This window comes from Solanum lycopersicum, chromosome 11 (assembly GCF_036512215.1).
Source record: "Solanum lycopersicum chromosome 11, SLM_r2.1".
NCBI lineage: Eukaryota > Viridiplantae > Streptophyta > Magnoliopsida > Solanales > Solanaceae > Solanum > Solanum lycopersicum.
Window position 1 is genome coordinate 12,221,127 of NC_090810.1, and position 24,858 is coordinate 12,245,984.

Here is a 24,858-nt window from a genome sequence, read left to right on the forward strand (position 1 = left end):
ATCAAATTATAATCAGTACTATTTATACACATTCTTTTATAAATTGATGAAAAAATTTATGACATCGGACATTAATTTAATATTTAACATTGTGTTTAGAAGGACAATTATAATAAATGGTATTTCCTTCATGTAAAATTTCGTCATCCCAATTCGAAATATCTAACTTTTGGGGTAGAAAACATTTTTTGTGTTTGAAATGAAGAAAAATAGAACACTAAAGATGTTGAAGGTGCTATGTTTCAATGTCCTTAAATATATCTTGGAGGAGTTTTTAGAATAAAAAAATAAAAATACATAATGTAATATATTTTCCGTTTTTATTTAAGTATTCTCCTTTGTTTCATTCCAATATCTTTTAGAACCTTCACTTAACTATCCAACGGTTCGGACATAAGAGCCATAACTTGACATGTTTTACTATTTGTAGCATATCCAATGAACATACAATCCACAGTCTTAAGTATTTACCAGCTTGGGAATAGTTCTCTCAATTTCATTTCTCATATGGAATAGACTGTATTGAAAATTGTTAGATCACTATATTTCAAGAGTTATTGCTTCTATATACTTTAACAGGCGACAAACATTCTCTATCAAGATACAATAAAGCCTGAACAAACAAAACTTTTTGTTGCTCCATTTATGAAAAGATTTTTTTTTTCATTTTTCTCTTTTGCTATAATGATATCACCCCCACAAAATTTGTTGTAAATCTATACTTATAGAACATTCAACATTTCCTCCAGAGTTTGATTTTTCTTTTCAACATATTCATGAAATTAAGGTGAGATGTGTAGTAATTTGATGGATGATTTCATTTACAAATATATTTCTTCAAAAGAAGATTCATATTCTTCACATCTACCACTTCTAATCATGAAAATATATCCAACTAACTTTCAAATTCAGTTTTATATTACCTATATGTTTCTATTGCTTCATCCTTACCATTCAGCAAATAAACATAACAATATCTAGTTCAATTGTTAATAAAATTTATGAAACACTTTTTCCCACCACAAGATGGTGTTGACTTCATATTCACAAATGTCAGTGTGAATCAATTCAAAGGTATTCTAGTTCATTTCAACAACACATACTTGACATTGATTCATCGCACTAGAATTTAGGCAAAACTTCTAAGTTGATTAGTTTTTGTTAGATTTTGTAATTGACATGTCTTAATCATTTATAGCACAAACAATTTGAGTCAAGCAAGTAAGAACAAACAAAAATACTAAGTTTGAAAAGACCTTCTGTGAGGAAACCTTTTCCCACAAATATTGTGTTATTTTTTATAATTTTCTCAAATACAGACATTGTTGTACAGTCAACACCTTGTCATATGTCCTTTTCAGAAGGACATTTCCATAACATTCAATTTATTATAGAATTACCCATGACCATAGTACCATTGGTCCAATAAGGATAATATGACTCAAATGTTTGTTTTACAACACAAAAATAACAACGTCAATTTTCACTACTGTTCATAGCTATACAAAAATATTATTGTAATAGACATATCTTTTCATGAAAAATCACAATCTTTTAAGTGAAATTTTTTCATCAAACAATACAATTATCTTAAGCGGGTAATATAATTTTGTGATTTTATACTATTTATATTATATACTAGTAAAGAGAAACCAACGACCACAATATCAAATATACTCCAAAAATTTTGTGGGTCTAACATAATACAGAATGTAATCAAATTTCATATCTTGTACTTTCAAATTTAAATTACATAGTAAGCCTAATTTATCTTTATTACAGGTAAAGAACCACTACATTTAAAATAAGTTCTCAAAAAAAATTCAAGTATTTGAAATTACTTTTCACATATTTTTCCCATGCTTTCAAATCCTTTACCATCAAAATACACATTGGCAAAACACGAAGCCTTATTTTGGAGATTTAATCCATAGAAACATTCATTGTAGGCACAAGAATCACTAGCTTTATGTTACTAGTGTTCTTTCTTCCATTTTAACAATGAAGTTTTTATATTTTATCATCGTTAATCTAATGATCCTTGAATTCTGATGAAGTTTTTATATTCTTCGAATCAGTTTCACGTTCAGACAGAGTAGTAGAACAAAAAGGTTTTAATCTCAAAAAATCACAATTACAACATTGCCTTTAGCTAATGATTAATATTTTATGTTTTAAAATCATTTAGTGTTAATATTCATAATGAAGATTTGTACTCTTAAAGTAAGAATACTCATTCAAACAGAGTATCTAACAAATTGGTGAAGTTTCTATATTCTTCAAACCAATGCACAATCTGATTTGTTCATGAAGTTCTTGAGTATAAATCTACAAAAAAAAATCCCCTCTTAACAGAATACGTATTTGTAATAATCATCACATAATGACCATCTATCCTGAAATTTATGAGATAAATCACATAATTTATAAAGGATTAGAAATAAAAATAGAACTTGAATTTTACTCTTATTGAATCATATTCTATTTGTCCGTAATGATTCCAGGCAAATCACTTTCCTTGCTATTTTTTCCTCCTTTTTGAATTTCCATCATATTCCTATTATTCTTAAGAAGACATTTAATTTCAGCAAGAAACTAAACTCAAGTTCAAATATTGTTAGAAGACAAAATTTGTTCATTTACTTCTTCTCATAGTTATGTAAAACCAAGAATATAGAAAAAAAATTAAAACGCATATCTTACCCTTTATGACAAAATAATTTTTTTTTTATTTCCAACAAAAATAACACAGAAAATAAAAGTAATTTCCTTACATAGAAAAAACCATCAATGTAAATTTCTTAAGCTCGTTATCTCTTGTATTTAAATTAGCAAATTAGAAAAAATAAAAGATGAAATGAAAAACACTAAAAATCATCTGAGTCCACAAAACCAACGGTGTATCCTTAAGAAATCCCTTCAACTATCAGAGGTAACAGATTAGTTCCTCCCAAGATAAGACAGATTAACCAATAAAGAAGTAGTGATACCTCAAACTTTAATAATTTCAACTAACCCAAAATGACAGCAACGAATCACACACACAGACACGATCGATTGATTTTATTTTGTAAGAAATGTATGCATAAGAAGGGAAGAATTTGATGCTGAAAAATTAGAGATAACCTTTCTATTTATAGACAACGAAGGATAAAGGTCACAACTCTTAGGAAACAAGACAACGTTCAAGAAAGGTCACACCACTTTTGCAAAGGCACAACCTTTAAAACGGTCACAACCCTATAGAATGGACACAACCTTTCATAAAGGTCAGAACCCTACGGCAAATTCATTCCCTTCATTTCCTATCTGCACCTTTAAAATCCAACACATTACACATAAAACCCATGAAATGGATGATTTCTTTGGGGATAATTTCCCTCCTAATCTCAAGCTACTGAAAATCAACATGTACGTATATATAATGGGAAGATGTGAAATTGCTGGCTAATTTACCCTATCTTGAGGTGCTCAAAGGGTATGTTGCATACGAAAGAACTTATTGGAAACTAGATGAAGATATTGTGTTTCAAAAGTTAAAATATTTACTACTGAGTAAGTGTTATTTTCTAGAAAGGTGGGAAGCAGGACATGCCAATTTTCCAGTGCTTGAGCAACTAATACTGAATAGTTTATATTATCTAGAGAACATTCCGGAGAGTATTGGAGAAATAATGACACTAAGATTCATCAGAATAAAATATTGCAGCTCTTGTGTAGACATTAGTTTAAGAAAATTTAAGAAGAGAAACAAAGATTGGGAAATTATGAGCTTCAAGTTAAAATCTCAGCTCTGGTAGGTTAAAATTCATATTTGAATCAGATCACTTGTGTTTTGAAGATTTATTTTAAATTTGTGATCATTTGGAGCCTGATTTAATTGAAATTACAAATGTAACCAATACTTTGTTGAACAATACTCATAAATTTGTCAACAACACATTTTGTTAATTTGTGGTGTATTTATCAATTTTTTTGAGAATTGTGTAGGAGGAATGAAGGATGAAGAAATAGAAGGGTACTTGAAAGAAGTTGGTGTGCAAACATTAAAATATCAAGTGATATAGATAGTGAGAATTCATATAGTCGATCTCCAGCTTTGTTTGGAACAGAGACACATTAGTTAATTAAATCATTTTTATAGTAATTATGCGCTCAAGCATTCTGCAAATAAATTTCAGATATGCATCACGAGCCTAAGGCACAAGATTTTGAGATTTATGCTTCAAATGCAACATTTGAAGATTACATTATGTTTAACTTATCTATCCTATAATAGTAGCCCTGTTTAGTGTTCAATACATTCTTGTTATATTAGAAAGGTGGAGCAGAAAAGAAAACAATTTCAGTCGTAAATCTATCATGCTTTCTTAAGTATTTTGTCTTTGTTTTTTCACTCCCTTTGTGTCATTTTTCCCAAACTACTTTAAAATGCTTACTTGAGCCATGATTTATCATAAACAATCTTTTTACCCACATCTCTACGTACACACTACTCTCCCGAGACCCTAGTAGTGCTTGCTATTTGTTTTCTGCCTTTAAAGCGTTTAGTAATTAGCCTATTCCTCTAGACTCTAGTTCCAATTCATAACTTCCTCTATATTAGTAAGGCTGATTATGAATTTTACTGTTGATTGCTGATTAAATCACCATTCTATTCGCTAAGTTGTACTCTCTCATTGCTTCCATACATCATACAATATTTGTAGTGATTTTTTTTTAAGTGTTTCAATTAGTTGTCACCATATTGTAACAAATATATATACGTTTGTTTGAAAATATGTAAGGATAATTATTGAGTTGATCCATTTGGGCTTTCAAAGACAATTATATTTAAATTTTAGCAAGTATTACTAAACTAGGGATAAAACTTGTGTGCTCCTCTAATTTTCTTCTATATCATCCACCAACATTGATTGTTCGTCTTCGATCTAAAATTCAAAGTTAAGGAGAGAGTTTTGATTTTTAAACAAAGTTAAGGGTGTAATTTTTTTTTTCTCTGATTAGATATATTGAAGTAAAGTCACTTAATGATCCTCCATTTATAGAGTGATAGAGTAATTGTTGGGAACGGCAAGCATAAAATGATGTGCACACAAGGCGATAGCGGAAGAAATCCAAATCAAAACTTTCCATTCTATTTTAACCAATAAAATACAAAATAATGCAAGAATAAAATAGTTTGGGCAGCAAACCAATCAACCAAGCAACAAAAATAAATCAATTTAAGAGTACTCAAATTTAACGTGGAAACCTCTTCGTTGTGATGATTAAAAAAAATACTAAATTTCCCCTATAATCAACCAAAGTTAAAAAAAGTATCATCCAAAATGGTCACCAACAAAGTGCCAAACCAGTCAGAAACACAACTACAAGATAACATAAAAAATTAGAGAAATAAGAGAAGAAAAAATACCAAACTACAACTAGTGTTCAAGGGCTAAAATCTAGAGCTACAGGACTCCGAATCACCTTAACTTTCTCTCAGTTCCTGATAAAATATTAATTTGAAAGCGACACGCTTTCCAAGAATCATCTCAATTGAACAAGAAACATAGCGGGAATCACAATTTGAGAATGGATGCTAGGGCTTATGCAAAAGTCTACACTTTCTCAGTTTTCTCTCAGCTACTCTCAATCTCTTGTGATTTTTCTCAAAAAAGACCTAACAGAAAGTCTTACATATGCACCATAATAGTGGGTTTATGGGAAAAAGTGGGCTAGTAACATTTGGACAAAATGTATCCACAAAGGAAAGGATGGAAGACCCAAAATATTGGACTTTTATCAATCCACATAGGAAGGGAAAAAGTCCAAAAGCCCAACAATTCTCCCCATACCGACTATGTGGAGGAAACTGCCATCCCGCCGATCATGAAACATTCTTCAAACTTTACTATTGGCAAAGCTTTAGACATCATGTCGGAACCATTATCATTTGTATGGATATTTTCAAGTTCAAGTAACTTAGAATTCAACACATCTCGAATCCAATGATACCTTCCATCAATTGGTTTAGACTGACCATGAAATGAAGAATTCTTGTCAAGATGAATAGCACTTTGAATCTTACAATAAAGCACATACCTCTCTTGAGTATAACCAAGTTCCCCAAGAGAGATCAATTCTTTACAAGCTTCAACAACTACAATAAGATCAACCTCTGTAGTAGATAAAACAACACGTTTTTGCAACCTAGATTGCCAAGACATCGTTCCCCCTGCAAAGGTAATCAAGTATCCTGAAGTAGACTTACGAGTATCAACATCACCAGCCATGTTTGAATCATTATAACCACAAAAAATAGGTTTCCTTATCCGAAAACACAAACTCAGACTAGAAGTGCCGCAAAGATATCTCATAATCCACTTTACAACATCCAATGATCTCTTCCCGGATTAGAAAGAAAATGGCTAACAATACTAACATCATGGGCAATATATGGTCTTCTACATACCATTGCATGCATCAACCAACCAATAGATGAATCATAAGGAACTTGTTTTATATCTTCCTTCTCACCAATACTAGAAGGACAATGTATAGTACTCAATTTGAAGTGCATAGATAAATGTGTACTGACAACCTTAGCTTTGTCCATGTTAAATATACGAAGTAATTTCTGAAATGTACTTCTCTTGTGAAAACCACATTCTCTTGGCATTTCTATCACGAAAAATTTGCATGCCAAGAACTTGCCTTGCTGGTCCCAAGTCTTTCGTAGCAAAAGACTTATCAATTCTTACTTCAACTCTTTAATCCTGCAAATATTATGACCAACAACAAGCATGTCACCAACATAAATCAAAATTATAATAAAGTCAGCATCAGAGAAATTTTGCACAAAAACACAATAGTTTAAAGAGTTCTTCTTGACGCCATGCTGACTCATAAAAGAGCCAAACTTCTTGTACCATTGTCTGGGAGCTTGTTTTAGACCATACAAGCTCTTCACTAACTTGCAAACATAATTCTGTTTTCCTTGACTTGAATGTTTTCCAGCTATTCCATATAAATTTCTTCATCCAAGTCACCATGGATAAAAGCAGTTTTAACATCCATCTGTTTAACCTCGAAGTCAAGACTTGCAGCCAAGCCTAGAACGACACAGATGGATGACATCTTCACAACTGGAGAGAATATCCCATCAAAATCAATTCCCTTTTTCTTGTTATAGCCTTTCACAACTGATCTAGCCTTGTATTGTGGAACTGGGTTACCATTTTCATGTTTCACTCTAAAAATCCACTTGTTCTTCAAAGCTTTTTGATCTTTAGGTAACATAACCAAATCAAAGTTATGATTATCATGTACAGATTTCATTTCATCCTCTATAGCATCAAACCACATGTCTTTTCTTCACATTCCATGGCCTCATCAAGACTCTCTGGTTCTCTCCCATCAGTCAAGAGTACATACTCATTGTGAAAATAAAGATACTCATTGTGAAAATAACGAGATGAAGGTATTTTATCTATAGTAGATCGAGAGCATCAATAATAGTTGGTTCCTCACCAACTACATCATCTTGCACTGGAGCATCAACGACATCCTGGTCATTGGGAATATGATCACCATCTCCAACATCAACTTGAAGATTGTCACCTGTTGGAATAGTGAAAGGAATTGGTTCAACATCAAATAGGCCCTCTTTGATATGAGAATCAACTATCTGAGCTTTGTCAAGATCTTCAAGTGTTTGGTCTTCAAAGAACACAACATTATGACTTCTAACAAGTTTCTTCTCCACTGGGCCAAAGAAACGATAGCCAAATTCTTCTTTACCATAACCAACAAAGATATATTTCCTAGTTTTAACATTCAACTTTGACCTATGATCCTTAGGCACATGCAGAAAGGCTTGACACCCAAAAACTTTAAAGTGATCATTAGAAACATTCTTACTAGACAAAACTCTTTCAGGAACATCACCATTCAAAGCAACAGTAGGAGATAAATTGATAACATAGGCAGCAGTGTAAAGTTCTTCCACCCAAAAGGAATCTGTTTCTTAGCATCTAAAAATCTGTTTATTTATTTTTTGAAAAATGTTCATAATATTTAATTAATTGTTCTTTTACTATTCATTTAAAACGGTAGAATTAATTCTATTTAATCAACTGATTTTTAAAAGTTAAAATTAGAGATTAATTTTGTGATATTGACACATATTATCACCTCTCCTATTTTATAGATATAGATATAGACCTGTTCACTTTTCCTTTTATAGTTGTACCTAATTTCTTGTTCATTTTGATAAATTAAAAAAATTATATATATTATACTCTCGATTAATTAATTTGAAAAGTCATAAATTTTAATTCATCAACTTCATAATTAATTAATAGGGTAAAATGGTAAACTCAATATGTCAATAATTATTTTCTTAATTGATGTATCAATTCAAAAATAGACAAATAATTAGGAAGAGTATCATAATAAAATATACTTTTTTAATTAAAATGAACTCCATTATTGAACATTTTCATTTGCATAACTTATATGCTAATAATATTCATTAATCTCTGTCTTTAACCCACACATGTCCCCTTTTGGTTTCTTTTATCTTCCTATGAGATATCATCTTTTATATTCACTTGTTGACTCGAACCTATAAGGCTATAACCTAACCTTAGAGTTAGAGTGGACTTTATTTACCATCCAAATAAGGCTATAACCTAACCTAAGAGTTAGAGTGAACTTTATTTACCATCCAAACAACCCTCGTTTGTCCTTTTATCTTTTTTTTTCCGATCATCTAGTTGTGCTTTTATTGAGCTTTAGTTTGGTTGGGAAAAAATGTGTTTCAGATGGAATTTAGTCCTATCTCTATCCTTTGGATAAGAGCTGGTTTCTCATTTTAAGCAAGACTATTTGATCTTCAATTTTTGTGTTTTTTTACTGTACATTATATCAACTTAAGTAACTTAAAAATCTTGACCTTTTATGATTATATAAATTTGAAAAGAAAATTTGTATCGTAAATTTATTCTAATCGTCCGACTTTGACATATCATGTCTTTATTATTCAATTTTATAGGAGGTCAGTTGGAATCCAATGTCTATGAATAAGAAATGTAATGTATTAGGATTCTTCAAGGAAACTACAAGATCCTTTATTTTTCATTAGAAATTTATTACATAGTACCAACTTGACATATTATGTTTTTTTTTCATTAGAAATTTATTGTATTAAGACAACTTGGCATATTATTATTATTATTATTCTTATTATTATTATTATTATGTGTTTACTTTTCATTTCCTTGACTTAGTCAATCCCCAGTTTTGCATCCATGAACCACAAGTTGTGTAGAAAATAGTCCAAATAGTATATCATTTGGACAAAGTAAAGACATTAAATCTACAAGGCTCTTATCTTTTAGTAATACCAGCAATAATTGTTGTTCAGAGAAATGGCTTATGCTGCTCTTTCTTCACTTATGTATACATTAGAACAACTCTTCAAAACTAACCAATTTTTCGTTTGTTGAAGTGTAATGACCCGAAAGGTCATTTTTGGAAATTTTGAATATTTATTTAATTAAGAATAAATTAATTGATGATTAATTATTAAATAACTAATTGTAATTAATAATTATGGTTAAGTTTATAAAAAAATTTTATTATGCACCAATTATCCTTATAAGAAATAAATTATTAGGGTTAGAGATTTTTTAGTTTATAACTTTAAGAAAAGAAAAGGAGACATACCTGCGTATAGCGACGATTGGCGTGAAACTTCAAGTCACGATCAAGTAATAAATGTGGGGGGGGGGGGGGAAGCGGAATCGTAAGAAGAGAGAGAAAGTTGTAGTGGAGAGAAGACGATTCTTTATTATGAGGGAAAGCCCTCTATTTATACACGAAAACTTAATAGCTTTAACCAAATGACCGACACTCCTACTTTACACCTGGCCTTTTTATATTCGGCCGACGCAAGAAAATAAAAACATACTATTACTACTTTACATAATGGCCTCTTCTTTTTATTTTTGACCGACACACACTATTTACTTTATGACTAACACAAGAAAACAAAATACTTTTTACATGATTGGCCTTTTATGGCCGACACACTAACTATCTACTTTACGATTTTTATAGTAAGTCTTATCTCCAATATCTTGCTTCTTCCATCTTTACTCTAACTGTACATCTGGAACGTAATTATCTTCTTCTTCACATTTTGAACATAGATGATCAGGATATTTTTGTCCTATTAGTTTACAATATCTTGTCATTAAATTAGCAGAAATGAAATTCTTCCGTATAGCTCTTGTTGTGGGTGTTTGTTCTGGCTTTAGTAGGCTCAATATCCATTGTCTTAAATCTTCCATATCTGCTGTTCTAATATCTCTGCAATTTAAGTAGATAATTGTCTGGTCTCTATTGTAATATGTCCAAATTGCATTTTCGTTTAAATAATTGTTTGTTATCTCATTCAATATGGTAGCTATTCCAATAGTTCTTTTATTTGCATAAAACTTTGGAATATCTACTTTCTGTATCTCCTCTTGGATATCTATCTTTTCAAGGATTATCATTTCCCTAGTAAGTCCAATCTTTATAGCTTGTAATGTTGTCTTGACTTCATCATACGGTATTTCTGCTGTAGCTGAGTAGAATTTTATATAGAATAGAGTTCCTTTAGTTACTCTTTTGTACTGTAGGAAAGCCTTATATAGTTCTGGTATCTTGGATATCTCGTCTCCTGTTACTGTATATACGGTACTTAGTAGTCCGTAGTTGTAGCAAGTTGCTACTAGATTTGGATTTGTTCTGGGTTGCGCAATTATCTTATTATATCCTTGTAAATACTGGGTTATATAGTCTTCAGTGGGGTTTTTTGTTTCTTTAGCTCTGGGGTTTTGGTTTAGAAAGTTTTGTACTTTGTATATATTTTCTATGTATGTTCTTGTGATGTAATTATATGTTTGTTTTTGAGAGTCTAAGCTGGCTTTATAGGTATTTGTCTGTGGTGGTACAAATGTATCTTTTTGGGTATTTTGAGGAGTATATGATTTTGAGAATAACTTATTCATGTTTATGTTTGTGTATTTTACCTTAGTCTCCTCCTTTTTCGTAGGTTTTCCTGATGTCGATGTGCTGGCTGTAGCTGCATTTAGACAAACATTGTTATGGGTTTTATGGAGTTTCCCAACGTCTCCTAGTATCTCTGGAATTTTTGCGTCTTCCGATCGACATAGCTCTGCATTTTTATAGTCATGCTGCTGACTTATATTAGCTTTAGACCTCAGATTATCTTCATTAGTCTGTAGCTTCTGTATCTCATTATCCATTCTATTCACTTTAGTACAAAGTGTAGAAATGGCTTTGAATAGCTCTTCAATTGTATTTTCGTTTTTGTCTTCAGTTTGGGTAGCTTTGTCTTGATAGGTAGTCTGCAATCATATTTTTGTCAGTCTTGATTACCTCAATTGTAAATGTAAAATTTAGTATATTTAATACTAATATCCTTATTTCTTTTGTTGTAACTGAATCATCTATCTTTTTAGTTATCCACCATTTTACCTGTGTATTATCTGTTCTTACAATAAATTTATTATAAACAATATATGGTTCAAATGCTAATAAACATTTATATAATGCAAATAATTCTTTCCTATTTATTTCCCTTTTTATTTGTGCTTCTGTATAAGATCCTGAATAGTATCTACAATGGTGTTCTATTTTTTCATTTTTATATTTGTATTTTAGAACTCCTCCATAACTATGGTCACTTGAATCTGTTTCAACGATATAAATAAATGTTTTATTTTCATCGAGAAAGTAAAGTTTTGGTAATTTTTTAATATTTTTTATATGTTCTTTATCTTTATCGTCAAAATAGTATTCGACATCTTTTTTGAGTTTTTTATGTAATGGTTTTAGATGTTCTGCTAATTTTGGTATGTATTCCCTTACTTGATTTACTAATCCTAAAAAGGATTGTAATTTCTTTTTTGTATCTATATTTTCATCAAGGGTAATTATTTTTTGTACTATATGAGTTTGCATTTTTATTCCATTTTTGTCTATTTGTATTCCCAGAAATTCTATCTGTGGTTTCATAATTTCTGCTTTCTTTTTACTTAAGCTTATTCCTGAGTGTTTAATTATATGTATAAATTTTTCTAACAATTTTATATGTTCATCTTGTGTTTTAGAATATAGTAATATATCATCTATGTATACAATACAATTTTCTAACTGGTTAAAATAGTTGTCCATAAAATGTTGATATCTACCTGGTGCATTTTTATATCCAAACAGTAAAACATTCCATTCATAGAAACCTTGCGGTACTGTGAATGCTGTTAGATGTCTAGGTAATCCAGGGCATATGTGTCCTGTTTTTATAATTTCTTCTTCTAATACTAACTCTCTTGTTATGTAATTTTCTTCTTGTCCTGTATTTATTAAAATTTTATATTTTCTTTGGTCTATTATTCCTGTTATGAAATAATGATATGGTGTTATTTCTTCCTTGTCTAATAAGTTTTGTGGGATTTCATAGTTTCTTTTAGATGTACTCATTCTTGATGAGGTAGCTCTTGTTAACGTATTTGGTACGCTTGAAGTGCTTAATCTTTCTTTTACAATTTCTAAATCTTCTTCTATGTCAATTTCTTTATAGCTATAATCATTATTATCTATTACAGTAATTATTTTTTCAAAAGGATTTTCTATCTTTATTTTATCAATTTTATTTCTTGCTGTTATTTTATGCTTTGTTGTTAATATATATAGGTTTTTACATCTTGCTGTAAATACTTTGCTGCCTGGTGCTAGTTTTATTCCAGACATTTTCCAATATAGAACTAATGATTTATCTATATTTCGATTTGTTAATGCTACTATATAATTGACACTTATTAGAAATTTAAATTTTTGATATATTAGGTTTCCTTTTACTACACTAATTACGCTTTTTTCTATAGAGTGTATAATTCTATCATCTGCTAAATATATTTCAATAGGTGTATCTATTCCTTCTCTAAAACAAGCTTTTATTAATATTTCTGTTCCTCCTAAATGTACATATTTTATTGGTGTTTTAGCTTTTATATCTTGTATTTCTTTATTTATTATTCGTTTACTTAGTATAGGTATATGTGCTTTTGCTCTTGTATATTTGCAATCTATGATATGTTCTTTCTGACTAACTACATAGTATTCTTCTTTTTGTCTCTTAAACCAATTTCTTAAAGTAGGTATTTCAAGTACTTTTTCAACACTTAAATCTAATTCTTTTCCTCTTATTTGTTCAAATATTGTATTATCAAATATAAATTTTTGTTCTGATAATTCTTCATCTTGATAATCTTCTTTGGATATTATTTTTATATCGTCTTCAAACATTATATTTCTTCGTCTATTATATCATTATCTAGATTAATATATTCTTCTTCATTTTCTATTTCTATGTCTGATACTTCATATATACTATCATTTTCACTTAGTTCATAGTCTATATATTCTATTTGCATATATTTGTCACTATTTATAATTATTTCTGCAATTTGCTTCCTTTTTGGGTCTTTTGGTAACTTACAATCTCTAGCTATGTGTCCTATCTTTCCGCAATTATAACATGTACATTGGGATATTTTTCTTTTTGGTCTATATGGTCTTTTCATTTTATAATTTCGTACATAATATCTTTGTCTTGGTTTTTTGTATTTATACATAGTTTTAGTTTTTCTATAATTTTTATATTGCCTAGGTTTTTTCTTTTTATAATTTTTAGTTATACATCCAAACCGTGGTGCTATTTTATTTTTACAACAGAATAAATTTTTGTTTAGTACTTTTTCCATTTTTAATTTTTCTTTTTGGTTTTCACATAGTTGTATGAACCATTGATGTAAAAATTTTATTCTTGCTCCTAAAGTATCTACTAATCCTTAATCATTCCAATCTTTTATTACTTTTGTACTAAATGGTTCTGGTAATTTCGTAAAATATTGTTTTCTTATTTCTTTTGATTCATCAAAATTGTATTTTGCTTTGTAATAATATTCTTTAAATGCACAAGTGTATTCTTCTATATAACACATTTTACATATAGCTAATTTTGTCATAAGTTGCCTATTTATTATTTTTTTCTCTATTTTGTTCTCTTATATCCGTGATCATACCACCAAATTCATTTCTTATTGCTGATTCATATTTATCTAGTATATCTATATTTGTTGCTGATGGAGATCCATCTATTTTCTTGTCACTTCTAAGTACTTCTAAACTTTCTGAGGGTAGATTTTCTATCCATAATCTTGTTGTTCCTACAAATGTTCTTTCTATATACCTTGGTGTTTCTGTTGTTTTTATTTTGTTATCTATTAGTTGCTTAGATATATTTCCTATCCATAGTAATATTGCTTTATTTATATCTGTAACGCAGTCTAGATCTAAGAAATTATATGGTTCCTTTATTGGTTTTGGTATCCAATTTTTATTAAATCTACTATTCCATATTGCGTTAGTTCTATATGATTGCTGATTACTTTCTGTATAATAAGTTGGTGGTGTCCATGTGGGGCTAATTCTAGGACTATTTCTGGGACAATTGTCTGGGGTTTTAACTCTTGACGTACTAGGTCGGTTCATATCTCCTGTGTTTATTTCTAATTTTTTCGGTTTATTTACCTGTTATAAAATTCTGTGTATGTCTCACTTATATCACTTATTTCTGATTTTTCGTCATTTATTGTATCTGATTCATTTTCGTCTATTTCATTTATTTCAAGGTCTTTCATTTCATTATGCAATTGAAAATATTAAGGTCAAATGTAGTACAAGTAAAATTATCATTATAATAATGTTTAAAAATAGTAAGGAATCAAATTGTTAACTTTATTTATTATATTATTATTATTTGTAAGTTACAGTGGATTAGAATTCAAAATTGTGCCAACTTGAACGTGATTTCTCTCTCTCTCTCTCTCTCTCTCTCTATATATATATATATATATATATATATATTGGTAATGTTAATGACGATCAAATAATTTGAGGGTAATTAGCGATCAGTAAATGGATAATTAATTGTTGAGGGATAGTTTCTAAGAATATAACGTGTATTAATTTGAGTTTTGAAAAGTTTTGGGTTTTCTTGTAAACTAAAATATTATGTCCATAATTTGGATTTTTAGTGTTTCTCTAATTCCTTGGTATAATTGTCACATATAATTTAAGTTTTGATATATTGAGATAGGTAAATAAATATAAAGTGTAATGTATTTTGTGAATAGCATTAGACTTGTGATATTTGAGGAATTAAGACTTAACCCTAAACTTGAAAATTGGAGAAAATTAAAAGAGTTGACATGTCAAATGACATCAAAAGTTAAGAACTTGATTATAAATTTGTGCTCTATGATTTTTGATCTATGTTAGACACATAGTAATATGGATGTTGTTAGGTTTAAAATCTTATTGTGATCGTTAATAGGAATATATTGTATTGGTTTGGAAGTACAACGAAAGGAAAAGGCTAAAGTTCAGAGTAATTGTTCGACTATTTGAGGCTAGTGGACTTCTAAACTCTTTTTAAGTGTATGAAATGCGTGTATTTCCTTGTGGTATATGTTTGGGAGTAATGGATAGGTGATGGGTTGACTTGTCCACATTTATTAATTATAATGATGGAAAAAAAGGGATAATAAAAGGCAATGTGATTAATTGTTTATGTGTGATGTGTTGAGAAAGGGTTGAAGGCTTGTTGAATCATTGTTAATGTCACTTCATGTTTGTGTGGTTGTGAACTATGCGATGTTATGAAAATGGTCATCTCCTCATTATTTGTGTGAGCTTGTTATCTGCTTTATTCTGAGGCATTGGTTGTGACAAGTGTTATATACATTGAGAAAGAATGAGTACTTAAGAGGATGTACCATTTCGAGGGAGGTATCGTGCGCCGCGATGGATACTATATTTCGAGGGACGTATTGCGCGCCGCGATAGTTACTATTCTCGAGGGTCGTGCCATGAGCCGCGACAGATGCATGGACAGATATGTGCCCCATGGGTCCCGGACTGAGATACAGCGGGTGTGTATCACTAGGTCAGACATGCATCATTATACTTGACATCGTATTCCATTGCATTACACATACTTATCATTAGTGAACTTGATATTGTGTTTTGCTGATCTTGTTGTTGCCTTTCTGCGAAATTTGTGATTGATGAATATTGAGCTTGTTATTGAGGATATGTAATTTGATGAATTGTTGTTGTTGAGGGTATGTAATTTGTTGAAGTGTTGTTATCGAGGATATGTAATTTTTTGAATTTTTCTTGTTGAGGATATGCAATTTGTTAAAGTGTTGTTGCGGAGGATATGTTATTTGTCTAAGTGTTATTGTTGATCTACGTGCTATGTAAACTGTGAGCTGTTGGTTGGGCTGATTTGTATGCAAGTTGTAGTTGTAGAGGTTCGGTTAGGGGTGGTAGTAGTACTCGTATTTTATCCCCTTATCTTGTGTTTAGACGTTTACTTGCTGAGTACCGCGTGATTTGGTACTCACCCCTTGCTTCTACAATTTTTTTTGTTGGTTACTAGCCAAAATTTTTATGATATATTCTCTTCTTTTCTGAGGCTTCTTGTAGATTTGTGAGGTAGTTGTTTGTCATCTCAGTAGACCTTGTTACTCCTATTTATGATCTTGTTCTACTCTAGCAACAATGTCAAATGAGACTTGTATTTTTCTTTTGACTCGATTGTAATACTTTAGAGGCTTGTACACGTGACAACCAGATTTTGGGGGTACTTTTAAGTTGAACATAAATTTTCATAATTTTATTGTAATGGTTGAGATTTAGGCTGACTTGTCTTGGTGGAATAAGACGAGTGCCATCACACCCATTTTTGGGACGTGACAAAATGGTATCAGAGCCTTAGGTTCATAGGTCTCACGTCTGTACAAGTCGAGTCTAAATAGAGTCTTGGGGATCGGTATGCAGGCGTCTGTACTTATCTTCGAGAGGCTATAGTGACTTTTACGAAAAATCATCACTTCTTGGATCTCTATCGTGCGTACTTGGTACCATTTTGATTCTTATCACTTCAATCCATTCACTCTCATTTTGTGATGACTCGTGCAATGTTCCTTTTGGTAAATCACTGGCGTGTCGTGTATTGGTTTAATGTTAGATCTGATATTATGGTGGAAGTGATATACTTCTGAAACAAATGTGTGATCATATTTGAAAGGGTTGAGTAAGGTTAGTTATCCTAGTAAAATAATAATAATAATAATAAATATAATACTTGTGTGGTATAGATATCAATAATGATTCGATAATTGGAAGTGAAATAATTAAGATAATGGCTAAATAATGAATATTGTAATTTGGAAACTACAATTAGTAAAGTTATCACAACATGAATGGGTTGCTTAGGAAATGATGAGAATAATGATGCACCGATTAAGGTTAGAATTTTACAACAATAGCATTAATGCTTACTTTGTTAGAGTTATGGAGTGTGTTACTTTTGTTATTGACCTGTCCTACGGAAGAATACATATAGCTTGGGCTAGATTTAGAGCGAATTGGATAATATTCTAAAGTTATTCAATGGGTAAAAATGTGTGGGCTATTTGGATACAATCTTCTCGATATGTATGATGTGTTCTAGTGGTAGATGTAACAGACTTTCACAATGTGGTTCTAATGGTTTATAAAAATAGATATGTTGATTGTTAAGCATGAATACTAACTACTTAATGATTTATCAGTTGCATCACATGCTCGTATAATAAGGTTCAACGTCACATTTATATTTGAGAAACCAACCAGCTTGTCACTAAATACGATTGACTTAAGCATTGTTTATAAGGAAAATTTTAGTGATGGGTCTTTGGTATGACATTAATACATTTAGGTTGTGAAGTGTATTATGAAATTCTAAATAAGGTCAAATAATTTTTTCTTAAGCTCCAAATGAGTAGATTGTTATCGAAATAACAAACTTATGGGTAAAGAAAGTCTTAGTTTAGTGAGTATACTTGGGTGAATGAAATTGGAGATTTTTTTTTTGTAAGAAAGTGTGTATCTAGGTTTGGGATGTCATTTTGATAGCGAGGTTGAATTCATAGAGATGGAAAGGGCTAACTAAGCATGATGGTAATAAGCTTTTATGATGAATTATGGCTGGAATGCAACTATGTGTTAAGGTTTGTTGAGTAAAAGGATTTTGTATTGTAATGCTGACCTTTTAGTATCTAAGAATATGGTTGCTACTATTTGGTACGTAGTGTGGTTTTATGAGGAGTTCGGATGTCGCTCGAATAGAATAAAAAAGAAGAAGGTAAAGTCATAATAACAAGGATAGCAGGATGTAGTTTAGCTTTTAGAAAGAAGTGAGAGCATGAATATTTTCTCTTATTACAAGGGTTAAAGAGGTATCTTAAAAGGAATTGAGAATTGGGTTCAGAGATGTGTGATTCAATCTGTTTCACTTTGGTTATGGTAATAGTTTCACGAGTTCATTAGATTGGTTAAAAATTATTGGATAACACTTGAGAAAGCAATGTACATATGTTCAACTCGAGTATGATTTATAAATTCTTTTGTGATTTTGAGTTTGATAACGAGTATAGTTGAATTTTTAGTGGAGCATATCATAAGATCGATAGAGAGACAACCAATGATAAGCTAAGATATGTAAATTCATAGGGAAAAAATATTTCAAGCTATGAGTTAATGTTGATAGATAAAAGAATTGGCTTACATAGTTGGGTTCAAATTTCAAGTTTTTCATGGTGATTTTAGGTTTTTGGTAGTGTGCTTTGTCGAAGTATGAATAAGTAAGGTAAGAATTGATCGATTGCATCAGTTATTGAGAATTTAAAAGACCATGTACAAGGTTTGGATCGTAGAGTTTGTAACTTTTGATTGTTACAGGCCTAAGAAAGTATTTCTCTCAATGAGTTGGTTTACAGTATATGGGATGTTGATCAAATGATAAGATTGATAAGCAAGTCAGTGAAAGAACAAAAATATGGTGTATTGAAGAGTTTAAGGTATAAAATTTGCGTCATGGGATGAATATAAGAGATGTGAAGGAATAAGACTTGTAATATAGACTCTTGGTTTGAAGTTAAAGGATGTAGTAAGGGTTTTCATATATAAGTTATGATATGACTATGGATGTGAATTGGTTCAGTATGGACTCACTAGGAATTTATCAACAATTTTTATGAATATTGGGTTTTTGATTTGGGTGAAAAAATGTGAGGTATGTAAGATTATGTGTTGTTATGTGGGGCTAAATTATTTAGTGGTAGATGAATTTTTATGGATATGCGACAGTATGGACCTATAATATTACATAGTTATCGTGAATTTTGAGGAGATTGAAACTACTATTTTTTATAACATAAACTGTTATGATGTTTCACATAGGCATTTGATGGTGAGTAGGGATTTTGTGCTTATACTATATAGAATTATTGGGATGACCAGGAATTTCTTTGAATTCTGGCATGAAAGAGGTACATGATGGTATGAATGGTAATTGTGAAATAGTATTTGAAAGTTTGCTTGAAGTTGACATTTAGTGTGATTCAATTATCGTACCTCAATGGAAAGTACTTTAGATTTGAAATTAGTGCTATCAGTCTTGGGTGTGACTTAGAGTCATAGTTTAAATTTTTTAGAGGTGACAATGGATTTACAAGAAAGACTTTGATAGTGTAGTTATGATGTTGTTGGCATTGAGAGTGTTAGATTTAGTGAGATACTGTGAAAAGTATGTGGTAGTTGATGAATTAAGTATTTGTAATATTGTGATGGAGATCAAATTGATTGGTTGTGGGTGGCTAAAAATAGAGAGATTGAGTCAGATGAAGGAAATTTTATTCATATGGACACTGTGAAAAGAGTATCTTTGTGTTATTTGAGCTTTCTTCTGTATATTCTTATGTGACAACCTTCTTCGTTCTGGACATGGCTTTAGTATGATTCACGTATGTATTTCATATAATTGAGTGAATTCCTAGTGGTGGATCAGGTGTACCGATCCTGTGAGTGCCTCATTGTAAGATGACATCATTGGTTAGACTTGTTCATTCTGAAAGATCTGGTGTTGTTTGGAATAGCTGAAGTATAGTAGTGATTCTACACACACAATCTTGCATATGTGAACTTATATAAGAGCTACTATATATGAAAAGTTACAATTTTCTAAAAGTGTTGTTAGAAATTGTGCATTTTGGAGCGTATCATATTTTTGGATATTTACTTAATCATTTCTTTCATTGGGATAGATAAGTTTGATCCTCTTTGGGTGAGTATCCGATGTCTAAAGATCATATTTCTATTACTTAAGTTCGTGGAAAGATTTTGTTGTGGAAATGAAATCTTGATAAGATATGTGATGGTTGTGCATTCTGAGTGTGGTGGTTAGTTAAAGTTCACTTCTGATTGTAGCCGATATCGATTCACAATGTTATCTTGGTTATGCAAGAAAAGGCTCGTCATGATGGTTGTGTTATCGTCTGATAGATTTCAATTTAGATTGAGTTCGTGGGTTAGTTTGTAGCTTGATAATCACTCTTAATATATATAAATATTCTAACGTTTTATTCGAAAGTTCATTTCTTAGTAGTTGATCTTGATGAAATGGTTTTAAGAAGGAACTTGCTTGGAAATATGAGCACGACTGTAAAAATCATACCTTATGATTTTGGTCATGTTGGTTATTCTTCCTTGTTCTTCTTCTTTATGTTCGAGGACGAACATGGTTTTTTAGTGGTAAATAATGTAATGACCCGAAAGGTCATTTTTGGAAATTTTGAATATTTATTTAATTAAGAATAAATTAATTGATGATTAATTATTAAATAACTAATTGTAATTAATAATTATGGTTATGTTTATAATTTTTTTTTACCATATACCAATTACCCTTATAGTAAAAAAATTATTAGGGTTAGAGAGTTTTTAGTTTATAACTTTAAGAAAAGAAAAGGAGAGATACATGCGTACAACAACGATTTGCGTGGACCTTCAATTCACGATCAGGTAATATTCATGAATTTTTTATTCATTATGCAATTGATAATATTGAGGTCAAATATAGTACAAGTATAATTATCATATAATAATGTGTGAAAATGAGTAAGGAATCAAGTTGTTAACTTTATTAATTATATTATTATTTGTAAGTTACAGTGGATTAGAATTGAAATTGTGCCAACTTGAACGTGATTTCGATATATATATATATATATATATATATATATATATATATATATATATATATATATATATATATATATATATATATATATATCACTAGTGGTAATGTTAATGACGATCAAATAATTTTAGGTTAATTATCAATCAGTAATTGGATAATTAATTGTTAAGGGATAGTTTCTAAGAATATAACCTGTGTCAATTTGAGTTTTGAAAAGTTTTGGGTTTTCTTGTAAACTAAAATATTATGTCCATAATTTGGATTTTTAGTGTTTCTCTAATTCCTTGTTATAATTGTCACATATAATTTAAGTTTTGATATATTGAGATAGGTAAATAAATATAAAGTGTAATGTATTTTGTGAATAGCATTAGACTTGTGATATTTGAGAAAAAAGACTTAAACCTAAACTTGAAAATTGGAGAAAAGTTAAAAGAGTTGACATGTCAAATGACATCAAAAGTTAAGAACTTGATTATAAATTTGTGCGCTGTGATTTTTGGTCTATGTTAGACACATAGTGATATGGATGTTGTTAGGTTTAAAATCTTATTGTGATAGTTAATAGGAATAGATTGTATTGGTTTGGAAGTACAACGAAAGGAAAAGGCTCAAGTTCAGAGTGATTGTTCGACTATTTGAGGCAAGTGGATTTCTAAACTCTTGTTAAGTGTATGAAATGCGTGATTTCCTTGTGGTATATGTTTGGGAGTAACGGGATTGGTGATGGGTTGACTTTTCCACATTGATAAATTATAATGATGAAAAAATGGGGATAATAAAAGGCAATGTGATTAATTATTTATGTGTGATGTGTTGAGAAAGGGTTGAAGGCTTGTTGAATCATTGTTGATGTCACTTCATGTTTGTGTGGTTGTGAACTGTGCGATGTTATGAAAATTGTCATCTCCTCATTATTTGTGTGAGCTTGTCATCTGCATTATTTTGAGGCATTAGTTGTGAAAAGTGTTATGTACATTGAGAAAGAATGAGTACTTAAGAGGATGTACCATTTCGAGGGACGTATCGCGCACCGCGATGAATACTATATTTCGAGGGACGTATCGCACGCCGCGATGGTTGCTATTATTGAGGGTCGTGTCGTGCGCCGCAACAGATGCATGAGCAGATATGTCCCCCATGGGTCCAGGACTGAGAGACAGCGGGTGTGTATCACTAGGTCAGACATGCATCATTATACTTGACATTGTATTCCATTGCATTACACATACTTATCATTAGTGAACTTGATATCCTGTTTTGCTGATCTTGTGATTTCCTTTCTGCGAAATTTGTGATTGATGAATAATGAGCTTGTTATTGAGGATATGTAATTTGTTGAATTGTTGTTGTTGAGGGTATATAATTGTTGAAGTGTTGTTATCGAGGATATGTAATTTGTTGAATTGTTGTTGTTGAGGATATGCAATTTGTTAAAGTGTTGTTGTGGAGGATATGTAATTTGTCTAAGTGTTATTGTTGATCTACGTGCTATGTAAACTGTGAGCTGTTAGGTTGGGCTGATTTGTATGCAAGTTGTAGTTGTAGAGGTTCGGTTGGGGGTGGTAGTAGTACCCGTATTTTATCCCCTTATCTTTTGTTTAGACGTTTACTTGCTGATTACCGCGTGATTTGGTACTCACCCCTTGCTTCTACATTTTTTTTGTAGGTTACTAGCCAAAAATTTTATGATATATTCTCTTCTTTTTCTGAGGCTTCTTGGAGATTTATGAGGTAGTTATTTGTCATCTCAGCAGACCTTCTTACTCCTATTTATGATCTTGTTCTACTCTAGCAACAATGTCATATGAGACTTGTATTTTTCTTTTGACTCGATTGTAATACTTTAGAGGCTTGTACAAGTGACAACCAGATTTTGGGGGTATTTTTAAGTTGAACATAAATTTTCATAATTTTATTGTAATGGTTGAGATTTAGGCTGACTTGTCTTGGTGGAATAAGATGAGTGCCATCACACCCATTTTTGGGTCGTGACATGAAGTTGTACACAACAACATGTCGAATCTCTCCATCAAAATCTTTCTTCTCTGCAAGATTTTTTTGACGATACCACAACGGATATTGAAACTCTTAAGTTAATAGAAAAGAGGATCAGAGATGTAATATACAAAGCAGAAGATAAAGTTGATTCAAGTCTAAGAAGCATCATTATAGCTGATTGCACAGAGAGTAGAGAAGGGGCTTGTAAGTTGTTGATTCTCTAAGGAAAGAGGTGATGCAGATGGAGTTTAACAAGCATGGAACAAGATCTGCAACAACTCCATCATCACCAGAAAAAAGTAGAATTGATGAAGAAAATACTATTATTGGGATGGATGATGAATTAAACACCATACTTGATCGCCTCACTACCCAAACAGACGAGTTAGCTGTCATACCAATTTTTGGTTGGGCGGGCGGTATTGGTAAGACAACTCTTGCCAAAAAAGTTCATGATGATTCATATATTCGCTCTCGATTTGATAAACGTGCATGGGTTACTATCTCTGAAGATTACAATCAGAGACAAATGCTTCTTGAAGTTGCCTCTTCAATTACCGAAAGAAATCAAGAAAAGAGCGATGATCAACTAATGGAGATTGTCTATAAAAGTTTCAAGGGTAGGAAATTTCTAATTGTCATAGATGATATTTGGAGTACTGAAGCATGGGACCAAATGCAAAGAATATTACGAAATGATGACAATAAAAGCCGAATTCTATTAACCACTCGTCTCAAGTATGTTGCCGATTATGTCAGCTGTCTTGAGTTTCCACCTCATTGTAAGTCTTTCCTTGGTCCAGATGATAGTTGGAATCTATTCACCGAAAAATTATTAAAAAAAGATTCATGTCCTCGTCAACTTGTAAAACTTGGGAATCACATTGTACAACAATATCAAGGATTACCTCTCTCGATTGTTGTCGTTGCTGGACTTCTTGTAAAGATGGACTTAAAGCGTGACAACTGGAAGAAGGTTGAGGAAAATATGAACTCATTCTTTGGTACGGCGTCTGAACGGGGCCAATCAATTCTTTCTCTGAGCTACAATTACTTGCCCTAATATTTGAGGGCTTGTTTTCTCTATGTTGGAGGTTTTCCTGAAGATACGGAGATTGGTGTTTCCAAGTTGATTAGGCTGTGGATTGCTGAGCAATTCATAAAGGCAAGAAGCAATAAAAGGTTAGAAGTGGTGGCAGAGGAGTATCTACAAGAGTTAATTGATAGAAGTCTAATTTTGGCTGGTAAACAAAGGGCTAATGGAAGGATGAGAAGTTGCAAAATTCATGATCTTCTCCGCCAACTATGCCTTAGTGAATCTCATACTGAAAATGTTGTGCATGTCATGAATGGGAATGTTGTCAACGTCGAATGATCCTTCTGTCTGAAGTTGAAGAGAAGCATGATTATTATAGTATGATGCAACATAGCAGTGGTATAGTTCGCACCTTTATTTCAGTGCAAGTAGATTTTCCAACACGGATTGTTCACACTTCAAGTTGCTTAAGGTATTGGATGTATTATCAATTGATTATGACTTCTCTAGTGTAATATCTGAACTTGTACAATTAGGATATGTTGCTGCAAGAATCAGGGAAGCTGTTTCAGTAGCCAAATTGAGAAATCTATAAACCATAATTCTTCAA

General features: G+C 31.1%; 2 protein-coding genes across 2 annotated transcripts; one reads left to right on the forward strand and one right to left on the reverse strand.

Moving 5' to 3' along the window:
* Window positions 1-4,401: 4,401 nt before the first annotated feature.
* Window positions 4,402-11,377, reverse strand: LOC138339563 (uncharacterized). The gene has a single exon (XM_069291365.1). The coding sequence runs from the start codon at window positions 11,301-11,303 to the stop codon at window positions 10,143-10,145; it is 1,161 nt and encodes a 386-aa protein (XP_069147466.1). The 5' UTR covers window positions 11,304-11,377; the 3' UTR covers window positions 4,402-10,142.
* Window positions 11,378-23,453: 12,076 nt separating this feature from the next.
* On the forward strand, window positions 23,454-24,587 carry LOC138339233 (disease resistance protein RPP13-like). Its single transcript, XM_069290814.1, has 2 exons — window positions 23,454-24,216; window positions 24,307-24,587. The coding sequence occupies exons 1-2, from the start codon at window positions 23,454-23,456 to the stop codon at window positions 24,585-24,587; spliced, it is 1,044 nt and encodes a 347-aa protein (XP_069146915.1).
* The last annotated feature ends 271 nt before the right edge of the window (window positions 24,588-24,858 follow it).